The following is a 16298-nucleotide window of genomic DNA, read 5'->3' as shown; positions in this document are numbered from 1 at the left end:
AATAACATATTTCTAATTTTTTTCCTTTTTTAAAACCATATATTTTCTATATCGTTTTTTTAATAATTCTCTTTTTTTAGAACACATATTATCCATTAATTTGATACTTTTTTAATGGTATACTTTATAATTTTTTCTTAAAACTTAAGTACGTAGTTATGATTGATTTTTTTCCCGAACATTCCGTTATAAGTTTTGTTGAAAATGAAATTGTACTTATAATAAAGTATTTATTTGGTATCATAAAACAGTACGATGATAAACTAAACCGTTCTAATGGGTTTAGCTTTCTAAACAAAATGTTTTTTTTTTTCAAATCATGTTTGTTTTACGTTATCATTTCATCGGCTTCGCCGCAACGCGCGATGACAAAAAAACTAGTTTACATTAAATGTAGCAAGCATTGAGTGTATGTTGAGGGTCATCTCTAAGGGGATGGGCCGCCACGTAGGACGTCACATCCCTATCCCATATGGGATGACCCTCCAAGCATTTTTAAGGGGGTGGAGGATGCAGCCCCACAACAAATATTTTTTATTGTTTATCTTTTTTATTTGGTTAACCTTATAAAAACAATTCAAAAATTAAATAAAAATACTACATAAAAGAAGTAAATTAAATCCATTACATAACATAATTAAAAATTACATAACCTATAAAATTACGAATCCTAAAAAAATAAAACATTAAAGCGAAATAACCTACGAGGTCCATTTTTCATAACTTACTCTTTCATCCTCCGGTAAACCTCACGTTCATCCTCCGGAACAGAGTCAAGATCCAACCTCATAATCCTAAAATCCTCAGCCCGAGCATGGTCGGCCGACAAGTTCTTTTTATAAACATATTTTTCCCCCGTGAGCTCTTTGAACGAACGAAATTCGGATATCAACTCGTCCATTTTCGAACCGGCCCCGGAAGACGTTTAGTTCGAGCCGCCCGCTTTTCTCTTTCCGGTTGCCTCTTTTTTTGCTTTGTCCCTTCCAGGGGGACGTTCCGACTCGTGAACGGCAAACTCCTCCTTGTCAAATTTCGGTTCGTCGTTTATGTCTATGTGACAACGAGCGGTGGAGCCTCCCACACTATAACTTCCGGACTCGGAAGTTTTACTCCGTTTGGTGGTCGCGACCTCGTTTGGAATGGGCTTCCATTTGTTTTCTTTCTTTAAAACTTTCCATGCTCGGATGTGTTGGAAAAGAGTTTTATTCTTCTCATCCCATTTAGCCAAAGCAAGGTTGAGAATGTCATACTCGTTACTTCCACTAGGAGGATTAGTGTAATAAAGGTTATAAATACAGCTAAAGCAGTTGATGATCTTGCTCGTTTTACACCACTTGCCAGAGACGGAATCGACATCGCGCATCGGGCCTTGCTCCATAATCGGGTTAAATTTCCCCGTTATCGCCTTCCAAAAACCAACACCCGTTTGGTTGTTCCCTAAATTTAAAAAAAAATTGCCGTAAAATAAAAATTATATCTTTTTAAAATTAAATTTAAAAAAAAAGTTTGGTTCATACCGATAATCGGGTTAGTTGAGGACTTAATCCACGCCATTGCTAGCACCTCCTCCTCTAGTTTTGTCCAAGGTCTCGCCTTTGGTTTCGAATCGCCTTTGGTTTTGACTACGGTTTCAATCGCCTTCCCCTTGTTTTTTTTTTTTGGCGCTTGAGATTTTGAGGTGGCGAATCGGGGACGACTTCTTCTTCGTCATCGTCAAGTCGAACCGGCGATGTTGGCGGTTGGGATTCGAATTGCGCTTGAGATTCAAACGAGTTGTGTAGCATCCTTTGTTGGAGTGCTTGGAAATGTTGCATTTGTTGGAGTTGAGACATTTGTTTGAACGCGTTGGGTGATTGTTGGAAACCCGAAAAGGTAAATTGCGGAGACACCTATGAAGGATCGATAGTCGGTGTGTAACCGGGCGTCGAAAAAAAGTTAGCTTGATTCGGGTTCGGGTTGGGATTATTCGGGTTGGGATTGTTTGGGTTGAAGGGATTCATTATTTTTTTTATAAAAAAGATGGAGTTTTTTTATAAAAATGGATGAGAGAAGTGAGAAGTTGGGAGATTTTGGATGGAGTTAATTTAAAAAAATGGAAGAGGTGGGTATTTATTTAAAGTAAAAAAATCTTTTTTTTTTTTATAATATAGCCGTTGTCAACAGCTAATTTTCAAAAACATGGGCCTATCGTGAGCGGCTAGTGGGAGACGGAGAAGACGAGATTGGGCTAAGGGGGGCGGTGTTGAGGTGCGGCGTCAGGCCTAGCCGGGGCTGGGCCGGCCCCGATACCTTCCAGTCTTACTTGCACAAAAATGTCAATATACGAAAATCGTTGAAAGTTGCATCACATGACCTCTTGAATTTAGATATTAACTTGAGTCTATATGTTGGAATATGTAGGAAAAAATGTAGGAAGTGTGCTTTAGTGTCCTTCAAGCATGGTGCACAACTGTACGGGGCTTTTTAAGAGTTTGGAGTTTGAAAGTAATAACTGATGGAGGACTTTAAATTTGGTATTCGGTAAAATCAGTGGTGGGAGGCCGAGGACCCACCCATGGTAAGAACCATCAACTTACAAACATGGATCCGCGACAGAAATTGAATGTTGCTCAAAAATGTTCAAAAGTTTACGTAAGACTAGGCGGCATGGGGGCCGGCTTAGGCCCGGCGAGGCCTGGCGCCGATCCCCCACACCGCCCCCCTCGCCCCATCCCGTCGAAACCGGCTGCCACCCGACGTTCTTCACGGGCCTCCCTTCTCCTCCCTTCTCTCACATATACCTGTACATACATACATACATACATACATACATACATACATACATACATACATACATACATACATACATACATACATACATACATACATACATACATACATACATACATACATACATACATACATACATACATACATACATACATACATACATACATACATACATACATACATACATACATACATACATACATACATACATACATACATACATACATACATACATACATACATACATACATACATACATACATACATACATACATACATACATACATACATACATACATACATACATACATACATACATACATACATACATACATACATACATACATACATACATACATACATACATACATACATACATACATACATACATACATACATACATACATACATACATACATACATACATACATACATACATACATACATACATACATACATACATACATAAAGGGGTTCATCCCCCACCCCCTTAAGTCCATCCCCTCCAAGCCATTCCTACGTGGCGCCGACGTGACGGCCCATCCCCTTGAAGATGAGGCTCTCTATACCCACTAGTCTAATAGTGAATCTAATCATGCACTTCGGTCTCGTTTAATGAAACATATGTGGTATCTTAAACACATATATATCTTTTGTAATGTTTTATTGTATCATTTTTATTTAGTTGTTTTTCCTTGTTTTTATTAATTATCAACATTCGAATATTATGTAACTTTTGAATTTAGATTTTTCCCAACTTTATAATAAATAAATAACTTTATATTTATAATATATTTGTATTATATTAACTAAAACAATATATAAAAACATTTTGTTATTTTAAATAATATTATTATAAAAATAAATATAATAAATAAGAGTCATGTAAAAACGTAAAGATGTTGATATCAAATGGAAACCTACATAGAAAGAAAATGTGTGTGTTTTTTAGTTACCTTCCTTTTGTGATTGTCCCACATCCCAGATGGACGTGTCTTTTACGTATATAGCATAATCTCACATCCAGGGGTGGAATGGGTCAGAGTCCCATGACCACATCTTCCAAGTTTTGTGTGAAAACTAGAATATCCAAACTATATATTTCGGCTGGACTGGCGGCCCATGGGTTATAGCTTATGACTTGCAACCTAACCTTCAGATTATCATTGTATATTTATATTTATACAACCTTAAAAAACAAATCTCACGGTAAAAGTCATCGACCCATTCTATTCACAAACTTTGCAATTAAGCAAAAAGTAACCTCTAACTTTGTAAATATCACTATGATACCCTCAAGTTTTTAAAGTTTTGAGTTTATCTTAAAACTAATTTCTTACGTTTTATTTTATGTGTGTCTATAAATTCGAGTTCATTATAACCGAAACCGTAACCGGTTAATAACCGATTTAGGAATAACCGGTTCAATAGGTTATTTAACCGTAGGTTAGTAACCGGTTATAAGTGTTTAGTATAACCGGTTATTAACCGTTTTTTTTTAAAACCGGTTTTTTAACCGATAGACTGGTTAACCAAAAAAATAACCGAAAATTTCAAAAAAAAAGGCAAAAAAACCGGTTAACAACCGAAAATAACTGGTTAATTAACCGAACCGGTTAAAGTAATTAACCGGACCAGTTAAAAAAATAACCGGTTAAAGTAATAACCGGTTAATGGTTAAAGTCAAAAAGTCAAATTAACCGGTATAACCGGTTAACCGATCCGGTTATTAAAATTAACCGGTTTGTGCACTTCTAAGCACCAGTACAAAAGTGATCAAATGATGCGGTTAAAATGGCTATGAGATGCGGTTTTAGACCCGCATCTTATAGCGTAGCATCTTATGGCTATAAGCTAAAAGATGTGATTCTAAAAGATGTTGTTCCAGACCCGCACCTTTTGATGATTTAAGTAAAAACTCTTTTTTCCCAATATCTTCAAAAGGTGCGGTTCTAGAACCGCATCTCTTGGTGTTAAAGCTAAAAGATATTTTTTTTTTCAATTTCCAATAAATTTTATTAAAAATTCCCAATACATGAATATTCTTCAAGCAACTTCACAAGCAGAAATATACCTACAATCAAGATATGCTTTTATCTCATCTATAGTTACATTCTGTTGTGTGTCATTGTTGGTGGTATTGGATTGAAAAACAGAAGCCGTGACTCTATCAGGTCCCTTATTAATATATTTAAACAAATATTTGATAGAACCTAACTGGTTGCACCATTCAACATTAATGTGGCACTAATACTTTCTGAGTAGAAGGGTATTGTAAGGAACTACAAAACCTATTAACAAGTGCCACACCATTCTTTACTACTGTATTACTTGTTTGACGATGATGATAGACAGAATATTCTTCAGAATCAATACAAGTCTCGTCTACATATTTTTTGGGAAACTTTTTAGAATATTTTGGCTGAACCATACATGGACACCGTGCGTTGTCTGTACCGCATGGTCCATGAATCATAAATTACTTGACAAGCTCATATAATTCAGGATGTCTTTCTTTATATGGTATCTCAGCACTAATAACACGATCAATATCAGATGCAGTTTGAAATTTGCTTTCAGCACTCAAGAACAAACATATGTGAGCATGTGGTAATCCACGCTTCTGAAATTCAATTGTATATATAATGGAAATGTTTTCAAGGGTAAGCTGTTAGATAAATATAATTAGGTGTTCAAAGTTAAAAAAAATTAGTAAACTAATTCTTTGAAGACCACCAGACTTCCTTCGAACAATAATGTCCCGTTTATCAAATGCTCCATCAAAATCACTAATTATTAATGCAACAATTTCTGATGTTGTTGGCAAGTTGTGAATTCTTCCATCCTTATCTCTTGTTCCAATAAGCTTTAGTGTTACTTTATGCCACTCATTTTCTCGAAAACAATCTCTTACCTTTCTGAAGGGCTGGACAAGAGGATTGCAAGAATCCAACATATTTTTAAGACTTTCGATGATTGTAATATCAGGTTGGTTGCTTGTTGTGGTTTTGAAATCTATCTAAGAACTACAAGAAATATAAAAATGCTAAAATTTACATTAGTTTCAAATGAAACATGGATGTGAATATATTGGGAAGCAATATATATAATCATAAATGGCACAATTTCATAAAGAAATTACCTTATTTTCTTTTGATGATTTACCACCTCGTTTTGTGAATCATATATGTAAAGCGGTGAAAATTTGGGTTCTTCCCCATCGTCCAGAAGTAGACTACCCATTCGATGATAATTCTGACCTTATAGCTTAAATACATAAGGACCTTTGCCTCTCTGATAACTTTTGTCAACCTTGCCACTAAGAGATGTGAACGAAAACATCATGTTATATGCTCGAATATTATTCATGAAATTCTGACACTCTGATGTATGACTTTTATATAAATGATGTAGTAATGGAGAAGGTGGAGGTGGTGGTAGCTCAAAATCTCCATTTTAACAGCAAAGAGAATATGAGGTTTTCTTACAATTTTGATTTCCCCTAAGCATTTCATCTTCCCACAACATTGCATCACCCTTAGAGCACACAAAGATGGCATCTCCATGATCAATATAATCTTCAGAATTGAATAAATTTATAAGTCCCTATAAGTTATATAAACATTGAAAGCTTAACAGGAATTTAGATTGGTATGTTATACCTTTAGAAATTCCATAAATCTTCTTAACTGCAGAATCTGCCAATATCTCATCAGTTATTGATAGTTCAATTTTTGGTATGTCACTTATATTGAAACTTGTAAAATAAGACATATGTGACAATTTATGAAAGCTAAGATATGAATATATATTAAAGGAAAATTTTGTTTTCAAACATATAACAAATACAATTTGTAATACTTGATAATGGAGTCCTCTCAATAGAATCGGATGTTTGATTAGTACTTCCAAAAGGAGTGTGATGTACATTCCTTGATGACATTTTTCTTGATGAATCTTATAAGACAAAAGTATATCAAATAAATGAACAAAACTACAATTCATAATTAAATTTAAAAAAAAAACCTCGAGTAAGTTTAGCTTTTCCTTTTGAAGATGACTGACACAAATTACTACTAAGATTTGGAGTAGCATAAGTAGGAGGGTGATATACATTCCTTCTTTCAACATTAGTTGTTGAAACTTATAAAATAGGACATATGTAAGAATTCCCAAAAGGTAAGATATAAATATATACTTCTTTTAAATTTTGTTTGGAAACCTATAACACATACCATTTGTAATATTTGATAATGGAATCCTTTCAACAAAATCGGATGTTGATGTAGGATGACAACCATTGTTGTTTCTCTTTTGTTGCAGAATACGCTTCCTTTTTTTCTTGCTTCAGCAGAGCTTTGACTTTGACTTCCTTGAAGGAACACTTCATACTTACTTGAAATTCTCTTATTTGTATCCATAATTTCAAATGCCTGAGTGAAGAAGATCTGTTGACCAATCGAGAAAAAGGACTTTGAAATTGTTGTGAAAATGATTTGAAATATTTGATAATAAAGATTTGAAATTGTTGGTGTGTTTTATGTTAGGGATAAAAATATGACAGCTGTATTAGGGGGTAAGATGTAATTTACTTAACCCAATGGCGGTAAGATGTAATTTACATATCCCAATGGCGGTTTAATTATATTGTGTGGACCAATCTGATCCAGTTAGAACTCCGATCATTTATATGGCAAAATAAAAACGTACTTTACCTTTTCAACAACTTTTCACATCCATTTCCAAAAGTGTTTTCTCTGATCTCATTAAAACAGCTTCAACTTTTAATCGCCGATGCACACTTGAATATTCAATCATTCCACTTGAATACTTCTTACTTTTGACATCATCAACAACTTCGATCAAGGTATAACAATATTTATTCAAACTTGTATGCACACGAGTTTCATATGTGCATCATTAATGACGGTTATTGTTCTTTGTTCATGTATTGCATGTTTTAGATCATGTATAAATTTCATTTTACAAGTTTTTTATTTGTTATAATTTTTCCGATTCTTGCTTTTCTTGGATATGGTGCTACATTTAGTTACTTGAAACCAATCGATAATCTATGTTTTGTTGTTTTTATTGTTTGATGTTAAATAATATGATGAATCTTTTGTTTATGGACTTCTAAAAAATGTTATTTTCTTGTTACTCGGATCCACAGTTTTTGGAGGAATCTTTGTTTTTGGATTTCCTCTAAACAAATCGATACATATTATATGTGCTATTTGAATGACATGGATATGTTATACATTTTTTTATATTCTTATCACATTCTTGATAAATAATGAATTATCTGATAAAATACATTATTTGATTGTTTCTTTGGTCTTTTAGATAAACATCATATCTTGGAAGATGTCTTTTTATCAATATTTGGACTCTCTTAATTCCAAAATCTTGGTAAGATTATTACATTAAAAACATTTTCTGAAGTTTTGTTGTTAAGGATTAATTCACATATAACATTTGCCAATAATTAAATACTTGAATTCTACAGATAATACCACAAATCTTTGCAAACAAACATTTACTCGACGAAGTCGCTGGTAATACTGCAGTCATAGAGTGTGTAAACGGTACAAGTTGGGAGATCGGATTCTCAAAACACAATGGAAGTTTTGCTCTAAAGGATGGATGGTCCTTAGTTGTCTCTGACCATCATTAACAGGAGGATGTCTATTGGTATTTAAAAAAAATTGCACCATATACATATCTATTGAGACTTTTTGAAAAAGTTCATCGTTATCCAACAAAACTCCCAATGATTTCTATGTTTACATCGATATCATTATAGAGGAAATTTGGATGTATGTATTCATTCTTCCATAGTTTTTCTGATGCTTATAAGGACGTGTTGGTAAGTTTTCATATTTTAATCCAATACTTTAAATGTTATAGTACTAATTAATGATATCCTTTAAAATTTATTGTATCTTTGTTGATTTCATAATAAAGTTTATATCTTTTTGTTTAGCTAATAGCTTAAGACTTGGTTAAAATCAGTATTGGAGTCGGTAAACTTAAAAAGTCATTTAAGGTTTATGTGAATCAGTGGGACTCTTTTGATGTACTAATTCACCCGGATCCTCTTCGCAATTGTTACTTTATAACTGATGGATGGGACAAGATTGTACGCTACATGGATCTACTTACAGGAGTTGTACTTGTTTTAAGATATGTAGCGAATTACACCTTTCAGCTTACTGTCTTTAACTTGAATGGATGTGAGATTATTGTGACCAAAGCTGATGACAGTCTGAAAGGTGACACTTCCTCACACAAATTCCAACTTGCTGAAATTGCTAAAGATATGGATCATCGGTCGGATGTTGAGGAATCCAGTGATGAAGATTTTGATAGTGATTGTGTTGTCTCCGATGAGTCGTCGGATGATGGCGGCGATGAAGATTTTGTTGTTATGGTCTCAGATTATGAAGCTGATCCTAATTATCATCCCATAGAATTTGTATGGGACTACCAACAACGATTTGTAAGTTTGTTCTCTTATTATTTTATGCCTCATTCTTTCATTGTTATATGTTTGTTATAATTTAAAATTTGTTACTTTTCTTAAATACATTATTTATTTGTTATTGATTTTGGTATGTTATATTTATTTTAAGCATCTTAATGCAAAAGTGCCGTCGATGGCCCGGATAGATATGTCATTGAAGATGACAGTTCAAAATCTGAATGGAGTTGATACTATTGTTAACTTTCGACCGGAGAAGCATGGTAAGGGATTTAGATACGTTGCTTGGGAATGGACCAAGAAGTTCACTAAGCCCGATCGTATCCACAGAAATATGAAATGCAAATTTGTTTACTCTCCAGACAAAGCCAAGCTGATCCTAGAGAAAGTCTACAAATAGTTGTGGTTGTTGGTACTATCTCCTATTGGATGAAGTTATGTGGTGGTGGTGGTGTGTGAAACTTATATATTTTTCCAAACTTGGTGGATTTAGCTTTATACGTTTTGCATGTAAATATTACTATATGTGTATCTTGTAGATGGTATTAGTAGGTCCATATTTTAGGAATCTAATATGTATATGATGGTCATTAAACCTATGACCATGTATGATTATCTAGGTAGTTATATTAACTTGAACCTTTTGTTGTACGTTAAGTAGGTTTTAATTATATATGCTTATCTTAGTAGTTATATTCAGACACTCGTACTAACATGTCAGGAATGAAGTGCTCTAATTGTTTAATATATACTTATAATTTACAAAAAGTAATAGAAATCTCCCTTAGTTAAACTATACTCGTTAAACTGGAAACCGAAAAATAAGGATATATACATGTCTGAATATTTAAATTATAGTCATGTATAGTTATCTTGGTAGTTATATTAACTTCAACTTTTTGTTGTACATTCATTATATTTTAATTGGCTCTTCGCGATATAACACAACATGTTGGTGATCGACATTTAGAATTGTATAAAACGGTAAAAGCTTCCATTCCAACAGTTCAAAAACTGGAAATATTATGAAGGCGCAATGAATTTATGGCCGATAATTGTCATAAGCTCACTTGAATTATGTTTTCTAATTATTAAAAGATACTACAACACAACCAGTGAGATAAATGCTCAGAGCATGTTTTCTAAGGTATGTGCCGCATCATGTTTTCTGGTCGCTCAAGGGAAAGAGATCTAAGACTTAAAATTAACAAAATACTCTACAACCTCTGATTACAAATAACAGTCCTTTGAAGATATACTCCTCCCAAAGGCATATACTCAACATTTGTTTCTCTAAAGTCTGGCAAACCCAAAGGTTTGTTGAAGACAAAGTCTGTTGAAGCAAACAACCTCTGCTGATGAAGACAAAATCTGTTGAAGAAAAAGTCTGATCATCCTATGCTAAGAAGATTAAAGTATGATGAAGCTAAGGTCTGCTGTGGATCAACAGATGATGCAATTCAATAGAGGATCTTTAACAAATGATGATCAATAGATGATAAAGTCTGTTGAAGCAAAGTCTGTTGAAGCAAAGAACCTCTACTGATGAAGACAAACTATGTTGAAGCAAAGGTCTGCCAAAGAGAACCTCTACCGATGAAGACAAAGTCTGTTGAAGCAAAGGTCTAATCATCCTATGCTAAGAAGATTAAAGTCTGATGAAGCTAAGATCTGCTGTGGATCAACAGATGATAAAGTTCAACAGAAGATCGTTAAAAGATGATGGTCAACGGAGTTTACTTGTATTATTAATGTAACAGTGCTTAGGCTCTAACAGATGTTAATGTAACTCAAATCCTAACAGTATTCACACTAACCAATTCATTAAATTTACATTCATTGACCAACAATAATATATAAACCTACTACTTGTGCAATACATGAATATCAACAATAATATATAACAAAAAGAGGTCAAATGTAGATGTTTCAAATTGTAGCCATTACATGCCAACCATAGTAGGTTAAAACAACAGTTAACAAATATAAATAAAAACCACAAGGAGTCTTCAAAATAAGTGGTTTCTACTGAACTCTCGTAAGCAATGTTGTAGAAGGCGCTAGGCGCTAGTCGGGCGGTGAGGTACAGCCTAGGGATTAATCGGGATTAATCGAGATTAATCGGGATTAATCGGAATGGGATTTTTATATGTATTTTTTCAAAATTATATATATATACCCAATAATATAAAAATAATACTTCAAAATTCACATAAATACTTCAAGTTTCAGATAGTATGGTTCGATTTTGACCGATTTTGACCAATTTTGACTGCCTAGAACCGACTAGGACCGATTTTTATCGATTTTGACCGACTAATATTGTCCGATTAATCCGATTTTTGACCGCCTAGGACCGATTTTAACCGCCTAGGACCGATTTTGACCGATTTTTTACCATGACCGATTAATTGACCGCCTAGCTCAAAATTAGGCAGTAGATGACCGCCTAGCGCCTAGGCGCCGATTAATCGGCCGCCTAGGCCGATTTCTGCAACCATGCTCGTAAGACATGTTTTTGATAAGCTTCTAATTGTTATCCTTAGATAGCTTCTTCCGAGTTCATCTCATGTTAGACGATAGCTCACCAACATTTACAACATCAACATCTTGAACTGTTCGTTTTCCGTTCAGACTTGTACCAGAATCCTTTTCGATTTCAACGGCGGAAGAGTCGGCTGTAACAGAGACAATATTGTTGCAACAGATCACAAAACAACTAATCAATCTTTAAATAAAATAATGAACTCTAAAAACATATTAAACATACTTTCAAAATACCTAAACCCCTTGAAGTTCATTCAGCAGATACCTGGGAACATTCTGAAAGGTTAACATCTTTGACTTCAATTACTTCTTGAGTAACCCAAAAGGTCGTAATATACGATATTATATAAAAAAGTGAAGAATCCAGTTTTCAAACCTCAAAACAAAAATAAATAAATTGAACAAAGTAATTTTATATACTACCTCATTAGCATTTTCATCACCGTTATCATCTCCCCTAACCAACTCAACAATTATTACTAGATCATCACATGTTTTTTGCACAGTATAAACACGATAATCATTTTTAAGATTGAATCTAGAAACATCAATCTTAAAAGCCAACTTCTTATCAACCAATCGAGATATGTCATGCGGGAAGATTCAGTATAATTTGCCTTCATCTGCCTTTCTCTTATATCACTTGCAGCTAATCCAACAATCTTCTGAACAGCTCTATCAAACATAACAAAAGATACATTACTAGTCTCATCTTGCACCCCGACTTGCAGCTTGAACATGAAATATATATAAATGCCTAAATAAGTTCCTAAATTATCTTGAAATATCAGTCTTAAACTGTTATTTATCTAAATAACATGTTAAATAACCATCATTGCTTACTTTGTGGTGATGGGTGTATGTTCACTACCACATTTGGGACAAACCAAAGTAGTGGAGTCTTAAACTTTTATCTATATAAATAACATGTTAAATAATCATCATTGCTTACTTTGTGGTGATGGATGTACATTCACTACCACATTTGGGAAAAACCAAAGCAGTGGAAGGCATTTGAAGAATCTCTTCAGAAACATTTTCAACATTATGTAAATATTCAGTTTTAGGTATGACCTTCTTGAAACACTTGTGACAGGTAATAGAATATTATTGTAGAAAATATTGTGAGTAGCTGTATTATATTGTTTCCATATTTATGAGATCCTAATTGATCTCTATTGTATTATATATACCAAGGCATAATGAGAAGAGGAGGCAAGCATTGAAAATAATCTCTTACATGAAGGTATCTCCACCATTCTTTAACAAAAAGAACCTACACCATCCTTCTATGAAGCCCGTTCACAGCTTTGCATGATTGAAACCCAGAAAGCGGAAAAAGCCCTCTATGCTTCACAACAGGCCACCCACGCCCTCACTACTTCTACCACCAAGAACCTCAACCCACCTGACCAATACGCCAGCACCAACACATACCGCGGCCGTGGCCGGTCTAGAGGTCGTGGCCGAAGGCGTACATCATCATCTCGTGGCCGTCCACAGTAACCTCAGGGCTCTTGGACGTCTCCGACCACTTACACTTGGATTGTTCCCTCTTCATGGACCGCACCGATCCAATCTCAAACGGATGCCACCCCATCATGGCTACAGTGGGCTCCACCGCCACCGCCGTGCCCCTGCCTGACTACCTCGCCACAGCCGGCTGCAAACCCAGGTCAAGGCATCCTCGGTCCCGGTCCTAACCAGGCTCATCAGACATCTACGATACCTACTGATATCCAACAGGCATTATACACCATGTCCCTCAATCCACCAACTTACAACAATGGTGTCATGGACACTGGTGCAACTATAAGCATGGATCCCAATGCAGGTAATTTCGGTACTATTTTTAATAATGGCATGAATGAAAATATTATTGTTGGTGATGGCACAAACATCCCGGTACTTGGACATGGACCTCAAACCTTCCCACCACCTTACCCACCCTTTACTTTAAAACGTGTCCTTTATGGCCCAAACCTCATTAGAAAACTAATTTATGTCCGTTAATTTACAAAAGATAAACCTGTTTCTGTCGAATTTGATCCTTTTGAAGGACTACAAGACCCCGGCTCCCATTATCTGGTGCAACAGCAGCGGTGATCTCTACACCTTCTCCAAAGACTTTCATTGCTTCTCCACTTCCATCACTGCTGCTCAGTCCTCCACTCTATGGCATCAACGTCTTGGCCACCCCGGCCCCACTTTATTACAATCTTTAAAGAATTATAATTCTATTTGTTTTAAGACTTTAAAGAAAACTATTTGTGAACCTTGTGTGTTTGGCAAGAGTATTAAACTTCCTTTTCATTCATCTAATAATGTTACTTTGCAACCTTCTGACATTGTGCATAGTGATTTATGGACCTCTCCTGTGTTAAGCTCGGGAGGTCACTGTTATTATGTCTTTTTCTTGGATGATTATACAAATTTCTTATGGACCTTTCCCATCTCAAAAAAAATCTCAAGGTTACCACATTTTCGAATCCTTCACCACACTTGTCCACACCTAATTTCACCGCAAAATAAAAACTTTTCAATGTTATAATGGGAAAGAATATGTCAACGCTTCCTTTAAAAATTTCTTTGACAAACACGACATACTTTTTTGCCTCTCTTGTCCTGACAAATCATCTCAAAACGGCAAAGCCGAGCGCAAAATACGCTCCATTAACAACATCACCCGCACCCTCCTTTCTCAATCATCTCTACCCACCAACTTTTGGCCCCATGCCCTCGAAACTGCCACCTACTTGATCAATATCATACCCTCTAAAACTCACAAATACCAAACACCCACATACTTACTCTACCGTCAAACTCCCACCTATGCCCATCTACGTGTCTTTGGGTGTCTTTGCTACCCTCTCGGCGATCCTCCCTCTCATCGTGGCTATCATTGCTACGACCTTCGCTCTCAAACCTTCACTATATCTCGTCACGTCCTGTTTGATGAGACCACCTTCCCTTTCCAATCTCTAACCTCCACTTCCCCCGCTACCACCTATAACTTCTTAACCAACCCTATCTCACCACATCACTGACCATCGGTCGGTTCACCCAGCCTCCATCCCTCCCCAGCCCATAACCCCTCTACGGCCCAACATCAATCGCCCCCTCCACATCTCAAACCCAACCAGCCCACCCCCTACCCTTTCCACTTCTTCCCAGACCCAATCCACTCCTACTTCACTTCCCTTGTCCCAAAATCCCAGCCCACACCACCCTACACCCGCTAACTCTCCTTCGGCCAAGACACTTCACCCACCTACCCCGGCCTAATCTCCTTTCCCCAACTCAGCTCTTGCACCCTCAGTTCAACCCTCGGTTTAGCTCTTGCCTCCTATGGCTGACCTACCCACTCGGACCATGCGCACCCGCCCAATGGATGATATCTTCAAACCTAAACAACTCTTTAATCTCAACACCACCTCTATCATCCCAATACCCAGAAACCCAACCCTGGCCTTGTCCTCACCGGAATGGTTTGATGTTATGACTAATGAGTTTCATACACTTATTAAAAATAATACTTGGGAATTAGTTCCACGACAGTCCAACATGAATATAATTCGCAGCATGTGACTCTTTAAACATAAATTCAAATCAGATGGCACTCTTGAACGTTACAAAGCAAGGTTAGTATGCGACGGGCGTTCACAGAAAGTTGGGATAAATTATGGTGAGACTTTTAGTCTGGTGGTTGAGCCTGTCACTATTCAGACTATTCTTTCTGTTGCTCTCTCCAACTCTTGGCCGGTTTACCAGTTAGATGTTACCAACGACTTCCTACATGGCACTTTACATGAGACAGTTTATGTGCACCAACCAATGGGATTCCGTGATAAGAACTTTCCTGATCATGCATGTCGGCTCAAGAAATCTATGTATGGCCTAAAGCAAGCTCCTCGTGCCTGGTATCAATGGTTTACCGACTATGTTCTTACGTTGGGATTTCACCAAAGTGGTTGTGACGCCTCTCTATTCATTCTTCATAGCCATGGCCACACTGCATACCTTCTCCTTTATATGGATGACATTCTCCTTGTCACCTCCTCTACTTCTCTTCGTGAACAGCTTATGGGTTATCTTTCAACAGAATTTGCTATGAAGGATCTTGGTTCTCTCAGCTTCTTTCTCGGGATTTCTGTTTCCCGTACCAAGGATACTATGTTTTTATCACAACAACGCTACGCATCAGACACTATTGAGCGTGCAGGGATGACTTCCTGCAAGCCGATCGCCACACCCGTTGACTCCAATTCTAAACTAAGTGCTCACTCTGGTGACGTTTTTGATAACCCCACTCTCTACAGGAGCTTAGCTAGAGCATTGCAATACCTTACCTTCACCCGTCCTGACATTCGCTATGCAGTGCAACAAGTTTGTATGCATATGCATGCTCCTCGGACAGACCATTGGAATGAGCTAAAACGCATAATCAGGCACATCAAAGGCACAACCGATTTCGGCCTCACCTTATCCTCTCACCGTG

The 16298-nt window shown here is 36.2% G+C and overlaps 1 protein-coding gene across 1 annotated transcript; it reads right to left on the bottom strand.

Annotated features, from left to right (window-relative positions):
* Positions 1-925: 925 nt before the first annotated feature.
* Positions 926-1554, bottom strand: LOC110906512 (glutathione S-transferase T3-like). The gene is made up of 2 exons (XM_022151634.1): positions 1518-1554; positions 926-1437 (listed from the first exon to the last, which is right to left on the bottom strand). Exons 1-2 carry the CDS (start codon positions 1552-1554, stop codon positions 926-928), a joined length of 549 nt encoding a protein of 182 aa, XP_022007326.1.
* Positions 1555-16298: the final 14744 nt, after the last annotated feature.

Source organism: Helianthus annuus, chromosome 14 (assembly GCF_002127325.2).
Source record: "Helianthus annuus cultivar XRQ/B chromosome 14, HanXRQr2.0-SUNRISE, whole genome shotgun sequence".
Lineage (NCBI taxonomy): Eukaryota > Viridiplantae > Streptophyta > Magnoliopsida > Asterales > Asteraceae > Helianthus > Helianthus annuus.
The sequence above is the reverse complement of the archived record's forward strand: the minus strand, read 5'-3'. Positions and strand labels throughout refer to the sequence as shown.

What these genes read in the sequence shown, in the direction of transcription:
- LOC110906512 (XM_022151634.1), bottom strand. Translation starts at nt 1,554, where the DNA reads ATGGCGTGGATTAAGTCCTCAACTAACCCGATTATCG. An exon ending in CTCAACTAACCCGATTATCG is followed by an intron (nt 1,438 to 1,517) that starts GTATGAACCAAA and finishes TTTTAAATTTAG; the next exon opens with GGAACAACCAAACGGGTGTT.